At 40.1% G+C, this 23,339-nt stretch overlaps 3 protein-coding genes and 1 long non-coding RNA gene across 7 annotated transcripts in view; 1 reads left to right on the top strand and 3 right to left on the bottom strand.

Moving 5' to 3' along the window:
- Positions 1–6: 6 nt before the first annotated feature.
- LOC128443957 (annexin A2) lies at positions 7–5,410 on the bottom strand. Its single transcript, XM_053426213.1, has 13 exons — positions 5,275–5,410; positions 4,603–4,660; positions 4,386–4,479; positions 3,477–3,571; positions 3,275–3,388; positions 3,036–3,126; positions 2,448–2,527; positions 2,297–2,356; positions 1,761–1,854; positions 1,589–1,684; positions 1,281–1,339; positions 902–1,024; positions 7–810 (listed from the first exon to the last, which is right to left on the bottom strand). The coding sequence occupies exons 2-13, from the start codon at positions 4,648–4,650 to the stop codon at positions 751–753; spliced, it is 1,014 nt and encodes a 337-aa protein (XP_053282188.1). The 5' UTR covers positions 4,651–4,660; positions 5,275–5,410; the 3' UTR covers positions 7–750.
- On the bottom strand, positions 5,347–14,762 carry ice2 (interactor of little elongator complex ELL subunit 2). Of its 3 annotated transcripts, none has more exons than XR_008339097.1 (16): positions 14,631–14,762; positions 13,141–13,242; positions 12,716–13,043; positions 12,503–12,628; positions 12,279–12,413; positions 11,971–12,087; positions 11,510–11,669; positions 10,708–10,889; positions 9,793–10,621; positions 9,508–9,674; positions 8,775–8,904; positions 7,547–7,631; positions 7,309–7,359; positions 6,523–6,766; positions 5,717–5,941; positions 5,347–5,469 (listed from the first exon to the last, which is right to left on the bottom strand). XR_008339097.1 is itself a non-coding variant. In XM_053426212.1 (16 exons), exons 1-15 carry the CDS (start codon positions 14,642–14,644, stop codon positions 5,792–5,794), a joined length of 2,820 nt encoding a protein of 939 aa, XP_053282187.1. In that variant the 5' UTR covers positions 14,645–14,762; the 3' UTR covers positions 5,435–5,565; positions 5,772–5,791. The 3 variants fall into 3 exon arrangements, 2 of the variants coding, with proteins under 2 accessions (XP_053282187.1, XP_053282186.1); XM_053426212.1 differs by having other exon boundaries at positions 5,435–5,565; positions 5,772–5,941; XM_053426211.1 differs by lacking the exon at positions 5,347–5,469 and having other exon boundaries at positions 5,589–5,941.
- On the top strand, positions 9,005–16,206 carry LOC128443958 (uncharacterized). Its single transcript, XR_008339098.1, has 3 exons — positions 9,005–9,237; positions 15,743–15,813; positions 16,153–16,206. It is a non-coding gene; the product is annotated as an uncharacterized LOC128443958 (long non-coding RNA).
- Positions 16,207–16,411: 205 nt separating this feature from the next.
- The window catches only part of roraa (RAR-related orphan receptor A, paralog a), a 169,636-nt gene continuing 162,708 nt past the window's right edge, over positions 16,412–23,339 (bottom strand). For both annotated transcript variants that reach the window (XM_053426208.1, XM_053426209.1), the window contains one exon: positions 16,412–22,995. In XM_053426208.1, the coding sequence (XP_053282183.1) occupies positions 22,831–22,995 (165 nt within the window). In that variant the 3' untranslated portion in view covers positions 16,412–22,830. The remainder of the gene's footprint in view (positions 22,996–23,339) is intronic.

Below are 23,339 nucleotides of genomic sequence, written 5' to 3'. Positions count from 1 at the left end.
TCAAAGTGGAAAATGAGGAAGATTTATTTGTATGGAAAGATGCTGCATGGATCACAACACTGTATTCTTAAAATCATTCATACTTTTACACACATGAAGTTTTAAATCCCTCAGCAGTATTATAACCCAGGATTGCTTTTTAAATGTCATAAGGTACAAAAAAACTTATTTTTATCATGTGCTAATAAAATAGATTAAAGTACTTAGCTCTTTAGATTTTCACTTCATTAATGACCTCTAATTAGCAGGGAAAGAAAACAATGAAACAACAATTGGAGATGAAATATTTCAATATGTTGAAACTTTTCTGCTTTTCACAGGTATCAGATGTTCTGAGGCCACAGAGGAGCTGGAGCCTCCTACAGCTGTGTTTAATGCTCCTACAGCGCCCTCTAGTGGAAAATATAGAAACGTAAAGTAAGAACAATCTAAGTGGGCTTTAGTACTTCAACAATGTAACTTTATTTCCAGTTTGTTCCGACAAACATAAGCTGTAATACAGATTCTTCATATAGCAAAAAAAGGTATCTTCTAACATGTTGCCTTTGAGTTTGTGTGTGTGGCATGTGTGTGTGTGTGTGTGTGTGTGTGTGTGTGTGTGTGTGTGTGTGTGTGTGTGTGTGTGTGTGTACGTGTGTGTACATGTGGAATAACTTGGATGGGCTTTAGCTGCAGAGTTTCCTCCGAAGTCTGATATTCACCTCTCCAGTGGTGGAAAGGTGAAACCCTTTTGATACTGATGATTGGTTTCTACTGCTCTGGTCCACACAGGCCGAGCATTGCCTTCTGGTAGTCTCCCTTTGTGTGTTCCTGCAGACACAGAGCAGATTAGAGGAGCTGCATGACAGAGCAAGTCTGGAAGTCAGTAATGGATCTGAGGCAGGTTGAATTATTCATTTACCAAAATGGTCTTTTGCAGAGTCTGTCCAAAGTTGCTCTTGTATTCGGAGCAGATCTTCTGCAGGTCCACCTCGCAGCGGGACACAATGATCCTGGTCACCACCTTCTCTTTGGCTCCTTTGCTCTGTGCAGACAAGCACAAGTCAGCACTTACCGAAGTCGTACACGTTCTATACTTAACCACAGCAGCTGATGCAACGCTGCTGTAAGATTACTTTTTTGCCAACTTTGGATTCTGTGATCCTGAAGCAAAATGTAACTTTCACAAACAGATGTACTTCTTACAGTTGTTCCGAAAAGAAAGAAAGAAAGAAAGAAAGTGTGGGCTTTAAAAAACAGCCAACTTTCAACAGGAGGAAAGAGAAGAGCTCTGTAACTACCTTCATGGCTTCACTCAGTCTCTTGGCAAAGTACAGCTGTTTGTTTTCAAAGCACTGAACTGAAAAAAGAGAAAGAAAATCTGAGTCAATATACACAAGCATACAATTTGTATTATTATATAATAAGTATTTAATATGTGTATAATACTGTACATTGTTATTTCTTAATATTACCAATAAAACATTTATTTGATATTAACTTGAATAAATAGGGTCACTGTCAATTCTAGGTTAATGCTTGTAGGACCAATATAAAATATCATAAACATATATTAAAATGAATAATCGCTGATAAAAGATAAATGTACCTAGCACCAGAAATGACTTTTGCAAGTCTCCTTTGACTTCCTTCACAATACTCTCCTGCATGTCATAGGGGCTGTAGCTCTTGTACCTCTGAAACACTAACAGAAGATGAAATGATTAAAACAAAGCAAAAAGCAACACTGAATGATTCCACAGGTGAAGCAGGTGTAGCACCTCTCTGCAGGTGTGGCACACTTCTCTCAGACATGATGGAGATCCAGCTCACCACGTCGGTTCCTTTGTTCTGTATTCCAGCCTCATAGAGTTTCTGAGTTAAACCAACAAAACAATAGTAAACAAGCTCACAATGAAAATAACTGGTTACACAGTGTTTAATTAAATTAGCCCCGGTTTCCAAATGTGTTTGGTCGTTGCAGTAGATTTCCCCATCACTTAGTTTGGTTAAATAAAAATAACTCATTATTCTCATAAGTGTGACACTGGCCAAACACATGGCACAGATTTTAAGAGTCTGGTGAAGTCAGTAAATCTATTCAAACAGCTTCTATATCCAACACGACTCAATTAACCATCATAACGTTGATCTCGGGATATAACAGTAGAAAGAGATGAAGGAAACAAAATTCACCTTTAAGCTTTAACTCATCCACATTTCAAAGATGATGAATACTGCATATTTTATAATAAAATGTAAACCTTTTAAAATTACTGAGTAAATATTTCCAGACAAAGAGAAAATGGCAACTTACTCTGGCATCTTGATCGACCTTTTCAAAGTCTACAACAGAGGTTGGTTCATCTCTCTTGGTCTGCGCAGGAATGAAACATGGCTCAGGTCAGTTTCCACATGTGGTCTTATTTAATACACACAGTATAATGTCAGATGCTGCCACATCTCACCTGCACCAGAGCCAAGAGCAGCTTGGCAAAATTCCCAGAGGTGTCACCTGCGACGTCTTTTTCCAGATCCTTCTTAAACACTGTGGGAAATAATATTTTCATTTTAGAGTCAGCTCCATAACCACAGCAATCACATAACTGCTGAGTAACTAGTTCAAATTTCTTTTAATAACTCAGTTTTAATTCAAGTTTACTTTCATATTCAGAATTTATTTCGATATTATCCTCATATTCTTAAAGATCCTCCTCTTCACTGTGTCTAAGTATGTTCCAATATCAGAGAATCATTTAATCATGTTGCTGGTGGAGGGTTGTAGTAGAAGTGACCTACACACTGATGTGGACTTTGAGAAGTTATTAATTAATATTAGAATAATCTGAAAGAACATTGATGCCACACTACAGAGGGTAAAGACAGTGGGAGCAGTGAGGGATTCTGTCTCTAAAGGACATAAACTGCAGCACATGGACACAAAGTTTAAATCTAAATTCATCCATGTATAATTTTTCTTTCAGTACGAAGTGTGTCCCTTTGACCTGAGCTCCACATTCAGGGGTAAATGAGCAGCTGGGATGTTTTGAACTCACGTTCTTTGTAAACCGTCTTGATCTCCACCATTTCATCGTTGCTGCGCGAGCACAACATCTCAATCAGCGTTTCCTCATCTGTTCCTAAACCCTGAAGAGACAGAAATCTTCATTACAAAATGACTCTCAAAGTTATTCACCACCTCTTTATAAGGCTCATGAAAAAAAGGCATGTTTTCTCATGTCCACTAGAGGGCAGTATACTCCTTCAGTGGGATTCATCGACTCCATGTCCTCACCTTGATTGATCCTCTGATTTCTGAGGCGTCATATTGGGACGTGCTCCTCATCAGTCCAAGGATCACTGTTTCCAGGGATCCAGACAGCGCCCCCTTCAGGGCTGTGATCATGTCCTAAAAACATTCAAATGGACCAGTGTCACCAGATGTGTCCCGGCACATGATCAGAGCTGTGCAGGTCCCAGGTCAGTTTCTACTGTACCTTCTTCGCCCTCTTTTCATATGCGAAAGCGATTTCTCTTCTCTGAGCGTAGGTCCGTTTTGTCAGGACGTCAATGATGGTCTGCTCGTCCACTCCTAATGAAAAAGAGACACAAACACACATTAATGAGATAACAGGGATGGAATTCAACCTCTAAATATGTTTATAAAACTATATTGAAGTTATTTTGATTAAATTACAGTAGAATTGAGAAATAAAACATATAAAAAACAAAAAACTGATCAGTCCCACAGCCCCAAGTCCTGTTTTTATGTATTTTTTAATTGTTTGCTGTATACATTGCGAAACATTTTAAAAAGATGCTTGAAGATAAAACATTTAAAGAATATTTAGGATTACGCTTAATGAGGTGTATACTACGAAAAAACATTACTCTTTCAGAGCACTGTGGGTTATAACGGCATCTAGCTGAACGTGGATTTAGTTTGATTTAGTTTCAAATCTTTTTTATTTCTTTTACAAAAGTACATTTCACGTTATAATAGGAAAGCACAGACAGTTCACCTGTTACTAAGTGTTTTAGGAGTTAGATTGAGGGCAACATGTTTATCAAGTCTGCACTGTAGAGCAACACAGGCTCACTTCAACATGGTCACAAGGTATTTCCCACTCACGCCCTCTCTAGAAAAGCAAAAATCTCTCAACACATAACTCATTCGTCACTACAACAAAATGGTGGACTGTGGGCGGGTTGGCGGTCAGACTGCTGCCAGCAGCTCTAAGCCAGCATCCAGAACAATGCTCTGCCAACACTGAGCCACAGACTTGGAGGTGTTCCCAGCACGGTCAAACGATTTTAAGCCGCGATGCTGACTCACAAATACCAGCCACTGGAGAGAAGCTGCAGAAGCTGTTTTAGAGAGTCATGCACTGTTATTATGTTCTTGCCTTTGGTTTTGATGGCTGTCTCGATTCTGGCAGCATCTCTGTCAGGGTCAAAGTCCCTTGCAGGGACCACAGTGGGGAACTTGGGCTCTATGGTCTGAAAATTCAGAGTCGAAGAGGTTAAAACATTATCAGACAAACAGATTTCAGTGAGTGTGATGTGCTGTTTATTTTCTGAGATCAGTATTGGACAAAAGGAGAAGAGAAAGTGTGGCATTACCCCAACGTTGAGAGACAGTTGTCCCAGGAACTCTGATACCAAAGCCATTCTGACGGTCCTGAAAAAAGATGACAAAACTGTCAACACACCATCAGCTCTCACTGTACTCAGATCAGATGTCTGAGTTGAAGGGGTCACGTTTGTTTTGCCTGAAGACCTTATCACTTGATCCACTTAGGCAGGGGCTTCTAAACAGAGGCACAAGTCTGAATAACTTGTGCCTCTGTTTAACTCCTCAAAGACTTGATTAATTTAATCAAGTTTCTACTGTTGCAGTTTTACATTTTGAGCAGGCTCTGCTTAATTGTTTACATACTGAAAAACCACTAATTTTCAAGCCCTGGCTCAATATGACTCACATTTTCTAAAGTAAGCCCAAAGAGACACACCCTGGAAAAAGTGCTACCTTATGGCAGACTGGTCGGTTAACTGAGTGCACACTTATACAGTGAAGGGAAGGAATACTCTTCTTCTTCTTTTTTTATTTACTTAAGAGAAAACTAGAAAGAGCACAAACGCAGCAAAAGAACAGAAACTGAACTGAAATGATGTGGAAATCATCTTATGACTCATGACTAAAGTTGGAAAGTCCCCTTCAACTTAACTGTCAAGTTAATCTCGGTGAGGAGTTCTTGTTGTTCTAAATCAAAATATAAAAAACTCTAAACTTACTTGAGGTGTGAAAGTTGAGATGATACACAGAGATACGTCCAGGCGATGTTCAAGTGAGATGGGTGTGGACGCTTTAGCTTTTCATACACACAAAGACTTCCCCTTTCACCGCCCCCCAGCTCAGACTCCCTCCTCTCTCCAGGACTCCAACTTTTCCACTGGAAGCTCACGAGAGGGAGTTCAGGGTTTTTGAAGCTTTGTTCAAGTTGGACAACATACAAACGGACGTGAGTGACCAGAGCTCTGTGCCTTCAGGAGATTCTTAAAGTGATGTCAAAACCTGAGTTCATCCTCCAGAGATAATAAACAAACACTGATATGAACACTTTATTTTTTTACAAAACATTTCAACTGACAAAATATACAAAACATCTCAAAACAATACAAAAATATAAAGTGTAGATTTTACATTGTAGAAAGGGCTTCCCTATAAAGTACATACTGTACTTCCAGTGGGAAGTCTTAAGAGGTTCGTGGTGTTCCTTCTTCTGATTTACCTGTGAGGTCAAATGAGAAGTTAAACTGACTTCTGAATGAGCTTTTTAATATAGTTGTTGCGCTTGCCCGTGCGTTTGCTTCGTTTGTTCTTCACGTTCCCTCCTGCATTCCTCTTTTGGTTCTTGGACTGACCAGCTCCGTTGGCCTGTGATGACCCATCTCTCGCCGTCTGTTGGATAAAGGGAGAAAAAGATGCATCTCTGAATAAATGGGGACTTAATTCAAGCAGCTACAATATATCCTCACTAACGATGTTTTTAATTTCTAATCTGATGATCCATCAGTGGCTAAATACACGAGAGAAGACTAGACTTATTGAAAGCTTTGTGTTGAGCCAAAAGATGAGTAAACGTCTTCCCTGAGTGGAATTTTAGAAAGGCATTCTGTGAATGTGTCAACCTCTACACCAACAAACCACACTGAGCTGTTGATGAAATTGTGACACTCTCTTTTGTCCCTGTTGTTAATTTATGGGCTTGTAAGCTATGCAGTAGTGTGCCAGTTCAGCCTGTCTGATAAATGAGTGTTTTGCACATTGTATCTACTTTAGCTTCATGAGAATTCCTTTGTCGGGACGTCTGTGTGGGTCCAAGGGTGTGGACTTCCTAACACTTCACCACAAATCAGTCACACTTTAACCTTTCATCCATTTGTCATTACTTGCCCAGCCATGGCCTCTGAATCTGTTGTGGTGTTTTTGTCACAGTGTCATCTGTCTATACTGTTGTTGATAAAAAATGAAGCACACACCTTTGGTAAGGGTTTTGTGGGGAAGGTGCAGGGAACACGACCATGTGCTTGGTGGAAAGGAAGGACCACAGCTGGATCAACAGGTACCCAGGGCAATAAGCCCGAGGCCGGGGGCTGTGGGACGGAGCCGTGGACCTGCTGCAGGTTGTACACCCCCCGACTCACTTTCCCAGTAGCTGCTTTCAATAAGGTCACAAACGGCTCCCCTGCTTTGTGCGCAATCAGGTACTGTCCTTCATCCAACCTAAAAAAAAAAAAAAAATCACATGAAATGAATGAGGGTGTGTTGCTTTAAAAAGGCACATATTCAAACATGTTCTAGACCCCTGACTAATCTCTGGTTTCCTGCCAAATGACTGGAACACAGGTGAATACAGAATGGAGACAGTTACACATATTTTGAGAGGCGCTGAGTAATTGATTGTGTAACCCTCCAACACAAACACGAGGGCACACTAACGTCACAGCTTCAGCTCGAGGCTATCAGTCCTGACTGTACAGAGATGTCATCATCCTAAACGAAGCGTGAAGAAATCTGTGCCCAGACAAATCAAATCACGTTCTCCGATTTGGAAAAAGTCTAAGAAGAGGCCTCACCCTTCTCCAAATATCAAAACAAAACCCTGTGTTTGTGTTGCATTAAAAACAATAGAATCTTTACTCTTTCTGCAGAAATGTTCATTGTAAACATTCTTTCAAGATCATATCTGAAATAAAAAGAGGAAAAGGAGGGAAAGGAGCTCAGCACTAAACGTGTACAAACAAATCTAAGATGATGAAACTTACCCGGTGAGTTTTTTCAGTAGGTGGTGCAGGATATTCAGGGACTTGGATGGCCTGTGGGCGGAACACAGATATCACCAAATTACAGTCTGTCTACTTTGGTGGGGATGGAAACCTCAAAACTGACTCAGATAACAAAAACACAGGCGATGACACCACTGACGAAAAGATCAGGATTATTGATAAATTGACTGAAGCTGACAACCAAAAAAACCAGAATGACGAGGTTATTGACACTCACGTGAACCCACAGGAGATGTTCTGTTTCCAGTTGTCAGGCAGCTTCCTCAACAGAGCTACTTCTGATGAGCGTGTATTGATGTGAGCTGCAGAGACGGAGAGGGAGGAACAAGAGAGAAGGAGCTAATGAGTGTGCACATGGAGAGCTTCACCTCCTCATCAGTCACTCTCCTGGAGCTTACAAAGTAATTAGTCTGATGATTTGCCAGCGTTGGTACAAGCTTTGAGTGTGGGGGGTGGGGGGGTAAGAAACGCTCGCTGGTCCTGTCTGTGCTGCTGCCTCCCACTCAGCTTAGAATTCAAAAAGGCCTTCCTTCAATTATAGACTATTTTAGCGCCTGCAAGCCTGCACAGCCATAAATACACAATTGAGAAGCCACATGATGAAGCACATGATGAACAGGGAGCCACTGAATAAAGAAGGAACTCTTATATCAGCCAAGTCTCCTGCCATCCAACAGTAGATAATCTATATTATTATGAACAGCAGTCTAGAGTATCATCACTGTTTTCTAACCGGCTATTCTAATTCTGATGTGACACTTAGTCCATTTTTTAGATTGAATAAACAATCATTTTAACATAAAAAGGAAACTCAAATGCTTGATTGTGAGTTATTTTCACTTCTGACCGAGCTCCTCATCTCATCACAGTGGAAGGAACCAGTAGATAAGCTGGTTCTGTTGCAGTGTGTACTGAGAGTCAAAGGGCTATAATTTAGAGACTAAAGACTAAAGACAGAAAAAAAACTTTCCGATGCTTCTTCTACAGAAGTTAAAGCAGCTCACACAGTGAAGACAGTGGTGTCTCGGCCTTAATCTTGAACTAAGGTTGAGCAACGGATTATAAATCCATTAGGCAATTTAATCAAGGCTAAAAACAACATTTAGCTCAGCTCGACAAACTGCAGTTTTTGTAATGCCCCACAATCAGATGTGGCTTGTTGATATGGCAACAAAGTAAACTCAAACAGCACTCAGTCGCAGCAGGATGGTGAGTCATCTGCAGAATATTCCACTGGTTTGTGGGAGGATATGCCTCATGGACTCTACTGAACTCCGTTAGGGAAGGAGAACAGAAAACTCTTTTTTTTAGTCAAATTACTTTGACTTACTCTAATCTTTTATGTTGAAAAATAAATGGAATTACACAAGAACTATGAACGATTTAGGAACATTTTGCATTGATCTCAAGTAAAGTAGTGACAGTAATGATAGTAAAAGTCGTACCTATGAATGAAACTGTGCTGGAGTGGAGCAGTGTCTCTGTCCACAGCTGGCACGCCTCGCTGCTGGTTAAACACTCAACACCATAACTCAACTGGTACTCCAGTTTAGGCAACACGTGCACTGGTACATACTACTGGAGCAGAAAACAGAGGAAAGATATCAGATATCATGTACTGATTGTATACACAAATACAAAACTATAGCTGCTTTCACAAATGCAGTCAGGAGATTATCCGGAGGGGTTGTACATAAGACTGCATTCTTCCTGCAAGCCCTCTAGGAAAACCTCTGGATAATGTCCGAGTGAGTCACGAGGATACAGCAGGAGATTATCGGGAGGATTCACCACCAGCAAGTTGGTGCATTGATGATGTTTCTAACAAATGATAGATGCACAACTGGAAAAATAAGGCTGTAAAAGAGGTGTCAAACACGTAGAAGAGGAAGATGTCAATTGAGGACGGTAAGATTCGAAAGCTTTTGGTGATAAGGGCTGACACCTGAGTTAATGCACTATAAACAAAAACGCACTATCTCCTGTCTGGAATGTATAAGTCATGTCCTACCTCCTGCGCCACCCTTCGTCTGAACAACATTTCTGTGTTGTCGTGAACCCGTCTGAATGCAGAATCACCTGCTTCATTCTTCATGTGTGAAAGGCAAACTCCAGGAACGTCCGGATTCCCAGAGTATTATGACATTCTGGAGGACGGGTGTAAACTAACACGTATACCTGGTTCTGGCTGCCGACTTGTCTTGAATGAGTTAGTGAGACCGAGCTGCGCACCAGGAGCAGCACGTCTTGCAGACTGTAGAGCTTGTAGAGCAGGTTTCCCACCTCTGGAGCTTGGTAGTCTTGTTCATCTTCAGCACCAGCCTGCAGGTCGTGTGATAGTATTTCTGCATGGGGGGGGGGGGGGGGGCAATTAAGGATTAATGTGTTAATGTGTTAATTAAGGATACAGACACTTAAATAAATCCATAAATCCACATCAATAAACATCTAGTTGACACTAACTTCTGTGCTCGGTCATGTTGACGTTAAGCCCGGGTGCAGATTTGTGTGGAGCGGAGCAGGTCTCTCCGTCCTGGTTCTGGTTTCTCTCTAAGTACGAGGACACGCAGGGTTTAACCAAAGACGTTGGGTTGGAGTGAATTGGGGGTCCTGTGCATGGGGCGGTCTCCTGGGGCACAGTGGTGGAGCATTTGCCTGCCGTGTTGAACATTGCTGTCTGCATGCGTAGGATCTCTCCCAGCTGGTCGCCGGCCTGAGATCTTTTGGATAGTCGCGTCTGCCTCGAGACTTTCTCAGGGGAAGACTGTGGTGAATTTACAGGGAGGGTCTCAGAGGCCGGGGTCACAGGGAGGTCAGGAGAGCATGGTGAGGTCTTCAGCTTAGGTTGTGTTTTGGGTGGTGCAGCTGGAGACACATCATCAATGACCAGCTTCTCATCATCTGATTCTCCCGTAGAAGCGACGTCTCGGTCACTTGTCTCTGCAGAGCCGTCCCTCAGCTGTTCAGTCTTCGGCTCACAGGTCTCACTCGGAACCTGCTGAGCTGCCTCCTCCGTCATGGGATCGTCCACAACAGCCGACGAGGCGTTCACCTCTTCTAGTGAACTGCTGCTCTTGTTTGCAGGATCATTACTGGACATTTTCTTCTTACTTACAGGTGGGACACTTGTAGCTTTTGTACTTTTAACACCCAGATGCTGCTCAGTCTGTACCTTCTGCATCTTGGAGACTTTAACGGACGCCGTCTCCCCGAATGTCTCCAGGTCAGTGAGGTCCATCTCAAAATCAAGACTCTCGTTTTCAAAGGACACTACATTTCTTTGTGAGCTCTCCTGATTTAGAAAGAGAGAAACATTTCTCCAATGATATAAAAGCACATATCACATATTTTTTCATAGCTTATTGTGAGTCAACATACCGGAGTGGGTTGCTGTTCACTGACAGGAAGTTCTGTCATTAAATGAAACACTTTTTTTCTTCCATTCTTCGTGATGGAGAGCTTCAAACTCTCCTCATGGTAGAAGCGATTCCTCTCTCTCACTGTCATTTCAGTCTTAAGCAGGGGGGAGTCTATGTACACCGTCTTCTTCAGACTACTGCCTGTGGGTGAGATATGAAATACAGGACTATGACAAACAGTGCCACCAAGAGGCCATTTGATGTCAATGCACACTGTGATTTATCCTTACTTACTGGTTCATTTTAATTTTTCACATAAAAATCGGATATAAATGTATCGTCAAAGTCAAACCTTTACCCGATTTCTTAACAGCATTTTAACTCTAATCTCTTTTAAATCTATTAACTATGCAGAGGTATAGCTGCCATAAGTCAAAATTCTAACTTATTTAAATATATTTACACAGTTAAGGTGAACTATCTATATACAATGACCTCACCCCTCTTTGTCTTTTTGTTAATTGGTTTGTTTGATTGTTTGTAAGAAGATTACACAAAAACAAAGATTTCAACTACACTTGGTGGAAGTTATGTGATGTGGGTCAGGAAACCATTAAATTTTAGTGTGGATACGGATCAGGGATAAATGGAGGAGGACAATTCTCTTTGAATGATTTGAGAGGTGAAGATGAAAAAGAAGAGGGGTTACAGGCATAAAGTCATCTAAAGCACTTTTACCCACTGGAAGTTTTATCCCTACATTGTCCCTAATTAAACTGTCTCCCCATGACAGCCTGAGTGGCTGAATGACAAAGCTGTACCTTTTCCTGGGTTTGATTTGATCCAAACAGGCAGCTCCCATGGCTCCGCAAAGTCAGGACCATGGTTGTCCAGTAGCTTGACCAAGGCATCTCGAGTCATGCACACATGAGGCTCATAACGTGCACACAGCTTCTCTGCATTACCATCACTGCTGATTGTCTGTAGAGAAAAAAAGACAGGGTCACACCAGAACAACCACAGTATCAAAGAGTCAAACAAATAACACACACCAGTGGATACAAAAGTGTCTACATTTAACTGGACAGTCTGACTTGGAATCACTCAGAAACACAATTAGAACTGGTTTTGCTGAGCAAGACGTGAACACCCTCTGGTGTCTTTTGTGAAAACTGCAAGAGCTGGAATGGAGTTACAATAGACCTGCGGTCATGAATCCCATTCTAGCAGTAAAACATCTTTGTAACTTTATAGTAATTAAAAAAGCGAGACAATTGCTTACAGCGTGCATGTCCTTAGCCTTTTTAGCTGGAGGAGTCTCTGATGAAACACTGTGATAATCCGATGCAAGCCGTGCATCAGCAGGCACTATCTTGTGGTCTGTAATATCCACATTGCCCTGGAGAAATAAAGGGAGGAAACAGGAAAAAAGAGGAAGTGAATCAACAGTAAAAGACTGATTCTGTAATACAATACTTCAAGTTCAAATGCTGAACAGAACCGTGGACAATGGCATTTATGCAGTGAAGTCAGTGAAGTGGAGGGTAACAGCTCATGTGTGATACAAGTACACGACCAAAAGTGCGTTACCATGATTAAAAGCTGTTTTTCGAAGGTCAGCGTCAGCCCTGGGTTGAACGTGCCCCCCGTCAAACTCGTCATCTCGTGGATTTGGTAGAGATGAGGAATCGTCGTCATGTAATCCAAACAGCTCCTGAAGAAATCCTGAAAACCATTTGAGCCCTTTGTCGTCATATTGGTGAACAAACCTCACACTGTGATGACCACAGATTCAATTATTGTAGCATCAGTACCTCGGAATATTGCATAGCTCCCTGTGATATGAAGTTGTAGTCATCAACACACACTCTGGCCACATCTTGCAAGTACCACATGAACTGCATCACTTCTTTGTCTACTTGTGCCTTTAAACCCTGAAACTGAAATATGGGAGCAGATGATTAGAGTAAAGCAATGCAAAAGAGACTGGTAAGATCTAAAAACCAGTAAGGAGAGAACACTGGTACCTGTGGAGGAGCCATGGTTTTCTTACTCATCAAATAGCCAAGATATGCATTCTGGTCTTTGCTTGACAGGGTGGACACACAAGGGTAGGGCAGTCTGGGTTCAGGGAAAGCAGCCCGGGCCTCATTCTCAACCTGACTGACCTTCACTTTGGATTTTTTGGCACCCTTGCATTCTCCTGCACCTTCTGCAGCATTGTCTGCAAGTGGATCCTCACTATCACAGCTGTCCCAGCTCTTGTTTTTAAACTCTGTAGCGACTTCTGCAGGATGAGAGCTGGAGGCTTTTGCAGCCACGACATCACTTCCCTCTTTTATGTTCTCTTCAGGACTGAGTCAGAGAAAAAAGTCAAATTCAGTCTCATTGGTTAGTCGGTAAAACCACAGTATAATAAATGTTATTTTAATATGTTAATTTATTGTGATACCTTTGGAGAAAGGCCCACAGTTCTCTGATATTAGGTGCAAGGGAATATTTATCATAGAGATCTCTGGTGAAGAATGGACCATCAGGAACCGGAGGATCTTCCCTTAAGTTAAAAACAGACAGGAAATGATATCAGTAAATGATTTATAATTAAGTTCTACATTACCACGCTTTGGTTCTGGGACAGACTCACATCATTGTGACGTGCACGATACAAGAACTCAATTGGCATTTGTTGCTGTTATGGCCTGATGTGCAGTGTAAAGGGAGAGTTACTCTATGTTTTCAGTTTAATAAAATACATTGAAGTGCGTAAAAAAGCAATGACATTAAAATTCAACCTAATCCAGTATCTCAGTTTGAAAGATCTTAAAGTTATTAGTTGAATCAGTACTAAGACTCTCTGAGAGTTACAAAACATAAACAATAGAAAGAGCATCTCAATAACTTAAATATTTTACATACCACAGGATTATTATTTGTGACAATTATTAAATTACCCAGAAACATAATCTGAACTAAAAGTAACAACATAACCTGATCCAAATTATGCAATATTACACAAATATTAGTTATTCTATTAAAAAAATAATCTCTGGATCACTTTTATTATGGCTTGAGTTTACCATTTAATATTTCCTGTAACACCCAAGTGACAGTAAATGTCATAGTGAAATATATAAAGTAACAAAAAAAAAAGATTCAGATATAGATACATTTAACCAGTATATATATTATACTGAGCAGAATACATGTAGAGAAATCTCTATTGGATTATATATGTATTTAAATAGATGGTCTGTATTAAATGATCTAAACTTACAATTAACATCTTAAAAAAATACAAATTTCCCAACAGTGGGACTAATAAAGATGATCTTATGATTGTTTTGGGTTATTTGTTGGCAGCTGATCAACCTATCAATGTATATCAACTTGGTGATCAATATTATATCTGTATCAATCAAACACGTTTAAACTTTATATGTATAAACAATATGTCCACTTCTAAATGATCACAGATATTACACTGTATATGTGGATATTTGAGTTGAGGGGAGCGATTTAACATTTTAAAGTCGTCACTAGTGATGATGGAGGAATTAAAGTGGACTCATTTAACAACCAATGAAAGCTCTTCACTTAGTATCTTATGATGGAGTCCCTGTCTACCTGTCTCAGCCTGGGACTCTTCTCTGCTCTACTTCTCTCCGCTCATGTTTTCAATAAAACAACAAACACGAACAGAAATAAGCTACAAACACCATCATGGTGCTTATTACTGTCTGGTTTATATTATAGTAGCATGCGATGTTTGGTTAGCAAGGCTAGCTGTTAGCTGTCAGCCACAACAACTCTCAGTCGGGCTTAGCTTAGCATGCTAACCAGCATGTTGGATGGTTACTATTAGCTATCGTTGAGAGCAGGTCAGTTCAAATCTCCGACCTGTGTCAACACGTGTGACAGAATAAGCTTTTGAACACCGCTCACCACTGCAGCTCCATCACGGTCCACAGGAAGCACGATATCTAGAATCAGCGTTAGTTTAGCATCAGTTAGCATTAGCCGGCTAACAAGCGTTTGACAGGCGACATTTCTTCGTCTGGTGATTCCTTGTTGATATTAAAGCTTTGTGTACATTGCTGCCCCCCACCGGACATTAACCTCACTCCACCCGTCTTTTTACTGATTAAAAGAAAACTTGGGTGCTCGTCTTAAACATTTCCCCCAGAAACAGAAGCTGATCATGTTTTATTATATTTAAAAAAGGTTTAACAAACACACATATTTACTCAAAGTTATGAGAGTGAGGGGATCATCTTCTAAATGTCTTCTTTAAATATTAAACTGACTATAACGTTTTCATTGGCTACAAGAGTTTGTTATTTTATCAAATTAGGGTTATATTTATTTATTTAATTGTTGTGAAGCAAAACAAAACAAAACAAAAAGACAAGTAAGATAGAACAAAACCAGACATGAACAGACGCTCAGGATTGACAAAAGGAGGAAGGACACACAAAAAAAAAGCTTGTGTTTGTGTGTGTAGGCATGAGAGTGTTGAGGAGTAACAAGGGGGAGTGGTTAGAATCCGAAATAAAAATAGAACGGATGTTAAGAATGATTCTGCTTTAATGCTGTTTTTCAATTGTTTTATTTTTGTGTTATTTTACTCCCCGATCTTATTTGCCTTCGTCCTGAATATTTGTATTCCCGCAAAGCACTTTGTAACTGTGTTTTGAAAAGTGCTGCATAAATAGTGTATAATTATAACAATATGAATTGTTATTGACATTAGGATTATTAATAATTACAATATTTTGTATTATTATAACTGCTAAAATAAACTGTTTTAGTTTATTGGCAGAAGAACACACCCTGACATGAATTCTTACTCTTGTCCATTTTGTGCTGTTGTCAGTTTCTCTCCACCAGTTAAAATGGCCACATCCATGTTTGTAGGAGGATGAAGTAGAAATAATCCCAACCACTTTCCTGAGCTGCTCTCTGACGGTGGGACAGATCAGAGTAAATGTGCTCCAGTGCAGATGCTTCCCTCGCATAAAATTCTAATTATCTTCTATTTTCTCTTCACCCTTCAGTGCACCGTGGGGGATGAAAAATACAAGATTCTGTTGTTTGTTAATGTGGACCTGTGCGACGTCTCTTTCAGGTATTAATAACACATTTGAACAATTCTATTCAAAGCTATATTTCTCGAAACAGAGTGTTATCTGGATTAAACAGCCCAACACCTCACACTGGGAGAGAACGATTTCTCTCAAGTTTTACTTCTACATTAGGCCAATGATGAAATGATGACACATGTTCTGATATTCTAAGGAGCTGACAAATAAGGAAGAAATACTTCTGAATTAGTATAAATTGCAACTGAAGATCATTATATTGCAAGTGATTATTTCTACATCTTTAAAATGACCATTGGTATTATTTAGGACAATTTAATTAAACAAGGAGACAACCACTGACGATGTTTCCATTTCCCCTCCAGACAAATTGGATCATTCTTCACCAGGAAAACTTTCAATCACAAGAGCTTGACAGGTATGAGGTTTCAATTTATTTTCATTGTTGAATCTTGAAACTGTCATTAAGGTCTGAATAGTTTCTTGTTAGGTTCAGTCTCTCATTAGACCTGAAGTTTAAGGCTTAATGAAATTATTGTGAATTGTAATATTCAGTTTAATTGTATTAAATAGGGAGAGAGAGAGGGGGGTGACAATAGACAGTGAAAGAATCAGGAAATAAAAGCCCATTACAAGCGGTAAATTTTATTATGGGATAACAGCACATAAAGCACATCTAAAATCGATGTGTCCAATGCACTTTTAATAAAGGTAATATTAAAGGTACAGTTTCTAAGTACAATATAACAACATTCATATTAGAATGAAAAGTATTTAAAAGACAACATTAAATTTCTTATTTTTCTTTACAGCTGTATTTACAAAATGAATCAAAATACTTATTTTCATATTTAAGAATCAGACAAGAAGGAGCAAAACTACGTTTGTGAATAGACTACCTGCTAAAGAGAGTTCAAAAGAGCTGGATAAAAAGGTACACGATCATCTGTCCCCATTTTAACATCAGTAGCAAACGAGTGACTTAGAAATTGACAACCACACACTAGTTTCGGCTTTCCCATAATTTGCACGGCTTTTGCATGGAAAAAAAAAGAAACAGAAAGAATCCAAATCCACGCCTGCTCCAAACGCCCTTCATGTAAAGTTACCCCGACCGACTGAGTGCACATTGAACACAGAACATTAAAGAAATCCAGATGATTTGTATTTCCTCTTTTACAAACAGATGCAAATACTTGATATACAATGCATCAGAAAATCTTCTGTTCTCAGTGAAATAAAAATAAAAAAAGTTGATACAAAACGAACAGAACATGAAGAAATGCCGGATTAGTCATCAAAGCAAACAATCTAGGAGTGAACTTTTCTGTAATATTATTTGCGAGCATTTATTTGACCATAAAAGGAAATTTCCCATTTGTGTATCTCAGAAAAGGTGATGGATGACATCTACAGACCGACTAAACATTTAAACCCTTCCATGTCAGGCTTCACCCCACGATCCACACAAGAGGAAGAATCAGGAAAAAACAAACATTTGAAGCGTGTGAGAGTGAGAATTCATCCTCATGTACAAAATACATTGTCACATCATTTCACCTTTTGGAAAACCACAAAAAAAGAGGAGACAATCAAAACCATGTATGCATCGTGTTACACCGAGAGGCACTCAGTGTGATACGCTGTGTATTATTGCAAGTATATTCTTACTGATATTTGCTACAGAGTGCAGAGACTTTGTCCTCAAATGGCGATTCTCTCATGTACATTTCATAAACACTTCACGTGGTGCAAGACCGTTTCTGCCACTGGTTTGAAGGAACCACTGTTTCAGGGATAATCTAACAAGGGGGGGGGGGGTTAACATAAGCATACCGAGACTCTGGTTAATGAAATCCGAGCACCGCTTCCCTGCATCAGGTGAAGAGCTATGCGGATACAAGAGAGGTAAATATTTAATATCTTAAAACCTGACAAACTAGTCTTAGTGAGTGGTTTTAACAAGGGGGAGAAAACACAATACTGCCGTTTCTGTTTGAATATCATCATCAATATTTTCCACAAACCAGAGAGGCAACCTTAAACAGCTTGTTAATTAGCGGATACAAGCTTTGCTATACGTCAGAAGGAAATAAGTGCCTTACCCCAGGACTAGCACACTGATACAGGTACTGGCTGGGTAAATGTATCACTATCATTTTAATTACTCTTATGCTTTATTTGAGTCCTAATATCAATAATACATTAATATGCCATGAAATGAATGGGCTAATAGGGCAGCCAGGCTTAGGAATCAATACTTTGTTCACAAAATTAACTTACCTAGAACCACACATCAGGGCAACACAAAATAAAGGTCAGCACACCCTGTCCCTATCAAACTAATCCTAAAGGAGGGGAGCAAACTAGAAACAGAGTTATCATACAATATGGTGGAATTGATAAACAGATAAATAGTTTCACTGGGTAGGCCTTAGTAGCAGTATTTTCCTCTTACCTATACAGACAGAAGTTACAGAGCTACCTTTATACACGTAATCAGTAATAACATTAAATATGGTGAAGAAACAGCGGAGAATGAGGGAGAGAGAAAGTGAGAAAACAAGAGATACAGCATACAGGCCATGTCAAGTTCTTAGTTCTCCACCTGGGAACAGAACTGGTCAAATATACAGATGAAACGTAAAAACATCCACAAAGTCAACAACAAAAATAAAACAGAAAAACAAAAAAATAAAGTGATAAATAAGGTGTATTTACATGCAGATGTTCAAAGACTATTATGCACAAAATAATCAAAAATAATACACAGACATATATTATTGCTTGACATTCGATTATGGCTAGAAGTTGCTTTTTTTCTTTTTAAAACTATATTCTTAAACGTATTTTTAATCATAAATCCTTATCAGCTGTGCTTTAGAGAAATGAGTTCTGTTAAAAATGTGACGACTGACTCATAGTTCCGGGTAACGCACCCCGAGGCTCCTGCACAACCTAAAGCGTGACATAACACTCATCTTCACAATTTATGGTCACTGAGAGTCATTTTAACAATGTACAGTCCAGAAATCATCTCAGCTCGGGCTGTGGCCGCGCTGCTGGAGGGAGGAGCCTGTTTTTTGGGGGCCGTGTTTATTCACAGCAAACTGCAGACCTATGAATTGTTGAAGGCATTATGTCATGCTTTTTTTTTATATCACCTACACCTATCATGGATGGATCAAGCTCAGCATTTTCAAAAACCTTTATTTAAAAAATAAAATAAAATCAAGACCTCCTCATTCACATAACCCTGTACCTCTGTAATTATTAAAGCCTTGTCTGGGGTTTATTTTATTCACAAATACACACACACGCACCCACACACACACACTCACACAAACATACTATTGCTTTGTACAAAGACAACAGAGCAGAGACAGAAGGACCAGCACATTTGACTGTATACTATACACTGATTGAATAGCACACTTAGCATCGACCCCTTGCTTAGAGCGGGATCTCTCAAGTGAGAATATACAGAAGGACATCACTTTACAGGCCTGTGCGAAGGTGCAGTTTATACTTGGACACAAGTGTTCATGTGTTTGACGACCACTTCCTGCCACTACCGCAGCCGTATCAGTACATAAGACGATGAAAACAGAAAAATGGGGTTTTATTACTTTTTAGTTTGCGTCAGCCGTGTGAATAAAGGTCAATTCAAAAAAGGGTGATGACTGCACTGTAGAGACCCGTAATTGCAACACAAGGCATATTGTGTGTTTTCTATTGTAGAACATAGTACAAGTCGCTCAGCTTTTTAAACCTGAATTAAAACAAATGTTTCACCTCATGAGAAAGGAACCTCGTACGGAATCGAACAACTTTCAAGAAAAGCACATTTTCTTTATGCGAATAAATAACAGGAAATCAGCCTAATGTCCGTCTCGCGGTTGTTTTCGGAACAGTGAGCGTCGTACTGCTTGTTCATGACCTCCTCTCTATCAGTCGAGTGCTCACAAATTCACAAAAGAGCCAAATACGATGCTCTGCAACAGGCGAGAGGAAAGCGAGCTGCTTCGTCAGTCTACCTGTTACCTCCCTGAGCATTCACACCTCCTCCTCTCTGCTGCTCCTGCCGGGCCGCTCAACCTGGATTGTCTAGCAGTGGTTCCAGACTGGGTTTCTCTCTCTTTTTTTTTCTCTGGGAGACTGAGGTTTGCTAGTCATATAGAGGGCTTGTGCATATCCAAATAGCATTGGATGAGAACAGAGATTATTACTTAGGTACAGCATATCTACTACAATCCAAAACACAAGAGATTTAGTATTGCATAAGAATATTTGGTTTTTCTAACAAAGAGGGTTAACATTTTTTTTTTAAAGACCCTGATGACACCGTTTGAAACCAAATCAGATTATTTTTTTGTGTCACAAATATGCTGTGTGTACTCATAAAACCACAGTTTGTGAAAATGATGGGGTTTGTACTTTTATTTTTTTACAAATGAGATGGGATTTTTTTTTACTTGGTGCTGTGTTGTTGATTTTTTTTGTGAGTGGCTGGAGGCCCCCGTTAGAGGATCAATAATGCAAAATCCTGAACAAGTCAGTGACGAATATTCAAGCGTTTCCTCTCATGGAACATTCCTGAACAAAAACATAAACAAAACCTAATGAGTACAAACAAATGTCCTCTCGAACACAAAGCACAAAAAAAAGAGAAACTCTTCCCTGAGGGGTGACAGCACAAGGCATTAACACCTTGCACAAATTGCACGGCAGAGGAATGATAGTGTGCAAACAAGAACACAAAAGACAAAGAACTGGATCCTATGTTACGGTTGGTGACGGATGTGTTAACATGCTTTGTTGGGTTTCTAAAGGGATATAATATTTAAATTTTTTCTTTTTTTAATTATTTTTCTTTTCCTGTTTTCTTTTTTCAACGATATCTCTCGACGCTGCTACTGAGATTGCTGGAATGTCTTAGGAATCCATTCTACGTTACAGACAAGTAGACTGGAAAGCAGAAGCAACGACTCCTGTTTGGCACATCCAGGTTTTTTTTTTTTTTCCTACCACGTTACTAACCACACTGACAAGAAAGACACACTCAACGAAACAGAAGCACAACAACAAAGCATTCTGAAAATAGCACTTGTCCTAACATTTTTATGTTTCTCCCCTAATCGTACAAACAACAGCTAGTCTAATTATTGCAGGAATATAGTTAAGTGCTACCTGACTTCTTTTTCTCTCCCTCGCTCTTTTTTGTGGGTTCGTTAACCAAAACATGTTACAAAAATAGAAGCTTTACTACCAGACAAGGCTTTGAATATTCACTTTCCCTTCGCTGTTTTCCTCTGTGTCCTGTTGTGGTGTTACCGGACCGAGGCTGCGGCAAGCAGGCGGATAGAGACACTCAAAAATAAAGAAAAAGAAAAACCTAAAATATTTTGAGAGAGGTTCATAAATGTGCTTTTAGGTTAGAAGATGTGTTTCTCAATAGGCTGATAACTAGCATGCTGTATCTTTCCCCTCCACTAGATGGAACAATTGGATTACCATCAATGAGTGATCATCCCGGTCCAGCCACATATTTAAGATTGATTTGTTACACGGGACTGAGATTTTCTTCACTAAGTAAATTATATTTTTTCACCATAAACTACAAAATAAAATATGAGGAGTATATGAGAATATGAGAGAGAGCTCTGTTTTCTTGAATTTTACAAGGGTTCAAACAAAGGCCGTTCAGTCACAGTGTGTTCGTGACACAGAGCGGGGTTGTTGGCTGTTATCGTATGTGTGCATGTCACAGAGCTCCACTGCTCTCGATACCTCGGAGTGAGCAGGTGATTTGAGTGTCTCCACGCCGCCTCCTCCCACACGCCTCTTTGTCGGCCCGCGAGCCACCACGCCAGCCCCCCCCCCCCGACACGCAGCCCTAACACTTCCACACCAGAATCAGCTGTTGCTCCCAGGACTAGCCTCTGTGACCATGGTTCAACTTGTATTTCTTGTGCACATGCAACACATCACTAGGTAAATATACACGTCTTAAATTAAAGAAAGGTGTAAATAAAAGTGCCTTATCAATTCAACAATTAAGAATGGTCTAACTACTAATATCATACATGTTATTTAAAATAGATTCTATAAACATTACTTTTTTCTGTATAGTAAGTACTTATGACCATATACCCTGTAGTACATTATAAAACAGGTGGAATGGACCCTTTTCATTGTGTTGGTGCCCCTCGCTTCTCCAGGGCACCTGTCCAGAGAAGGATTAATAGCAGATGGCCTTACATGATTTCACTATGCAACAATGGTGGATGGAGTCTTTGACAGCTAAAATCATTGTGGTTTCATTAGAATTACCAGAATTCTATGTTTCTCTTTTTTTTTCTTTTTTAAACGATTGTCCATAGAGAGTTGCCGATTGCATCACCATGCCGACGGAGCCTCCCCCTAAAGTTGCTGTGAGTTTTCATTCCAAGCACTGCGTTCAAAAAAGACACAACTCAACACAAGAGAAACACGGCTGAACTTGACCCAAGTGTGCTCATTTGTCAGGCATGTGTTCAAGGATGAAAAGAGAAAGAAGAAACTCTTTAGCAGTTTTGTGTGATTTGAAAAAAAAAACTGATGTTGATTCATTAACCTTCGTATCTGTTTGAGATGTCTTCAGCTGTTTTAGCGTCAATAGTGGCTCCTCAATTGTTTCTATGATTACAAGTCAGATTCACAATTGTAATGCAATAAATATTGGTGGAAATGAAGGGGTCTTGAGTTCCATGTTAGAAATGTGCATAAAAAGGTCAAATTCAACCAGACAAAACTTATTTGTGCCCATCTCCTCTTCATGTCCCACGGGGTGTCGGGTCCAACTGTAGTCTTCCACAGAGAACTAAATTCAATAAAGTAAACCTTGAGAATCAACTCCCTAAAAGCCCTCCCCTCCAATGTAAAAGAAGAAGTTGAACAGCGTGCCGTCTGTCCACTCTGGTTTGTGCAGGGCACCAATAAAGTGTCTCAGATTCCTCCTCCACATTCCCCTACGGTGGGCACACTGGCACCTGGCAGGGCTGCTACCCGTCAACGGGCATGGACTGCTCAAAGTCTGATCCGAACAACTCCTTGTATAAGGGGGGGAAGTGGGCACGCACAATGTCTGGGTATATTGCTTTGAAAGCCGTGAGCTTCTCTGTATGCCTACTGCACAGCGCTCGCAGTGTCGACACTTTGCATATCAACTGTGGAGAGAGAGGAGACAGGCTGTTTAGATTCACGGGGAGGCAAGGACACGGAGCAATGGTAGTGAAAAACATTCCTCCCTACAGTGTATCCCGTCTCACACAGGGGCAAACAGACTTGTAAATATTGAGACAAGCGCTCAGACACGAGGAGAACCTGACATTTCATATTACTGAGCGGGTACAATTGATAAATTGCCACTTTTCTGCTGATAAAAAAGAACGTGTAACATTATGAATGCTTCCCCTGAAAACAGTTTAATCTAATGCACTATAACTGGTTGATGGCCTGTGGATAAAGATCCTAAACAGTGGGAGATTACACTGCTACAAGGGTAAACATT

Source organism: Pleuronectes platessa, chromosome 7 (genome assembly GCF_947347685.1).
Source record: "Pleuronectes platessa chromosome 7, fPlePla1.1, whole genome shotgun sequence".
NCBI classification, from domain to species: domain Eukaryota; kingdom Metazoa; phylum Chordata; class Actinopteri; order Pleuronectiformes; family Pleuronectidae; genus Pleuronectes; species Pleuronectes platessa.
Note: the sequence above shows the minus strand (reverse complement) of the source record. Positions and strands in the feature narration are given on the sequence as shown.

Excerpts from the sequence above, each read along its gene's own strand:
- ice2 (XM_053426212.1), bottom strand. Across the intron at positions 8,905-9,507 it reads AAGTCGGCAGCCAGAACCAG|TATGTACCAGTGCACGTGTT; the intron begins GTATACGTGTTA and ends CTGCTCCAGTAG. Across the intron at positions 5,942-6,522 it reads CCACAAAACCCTTACCAAAG|ACGGCGAGAGATGGGTCATC; the intron begins GTGTGTGCTTCA and ends TTTATCCAACAG.
- LOC128443957 (XM_053426213.1), bottom strand. The coding sequence starts at position 4,650 with ATGGCTTTGGTATCAGAGTTCCTGGGACAACTGTCTCTCAACGTTGGG. Across the intron at positions 3,572-4,385 it reads GACAGCCATCAAAACCAAAG|GAGTGGACGAGCAGACCATC; the intron begins GCAAGAACATAA and ends CTTTTTCATTAG. Across the intron at positions 2,528-3,035 it reads CAAGACGGTTTACAAAGAAC|TGTTTAAGAAGGATCTGGAA; the intron begins GTGAGTTCAAAA and ends TATTTCCCACAG.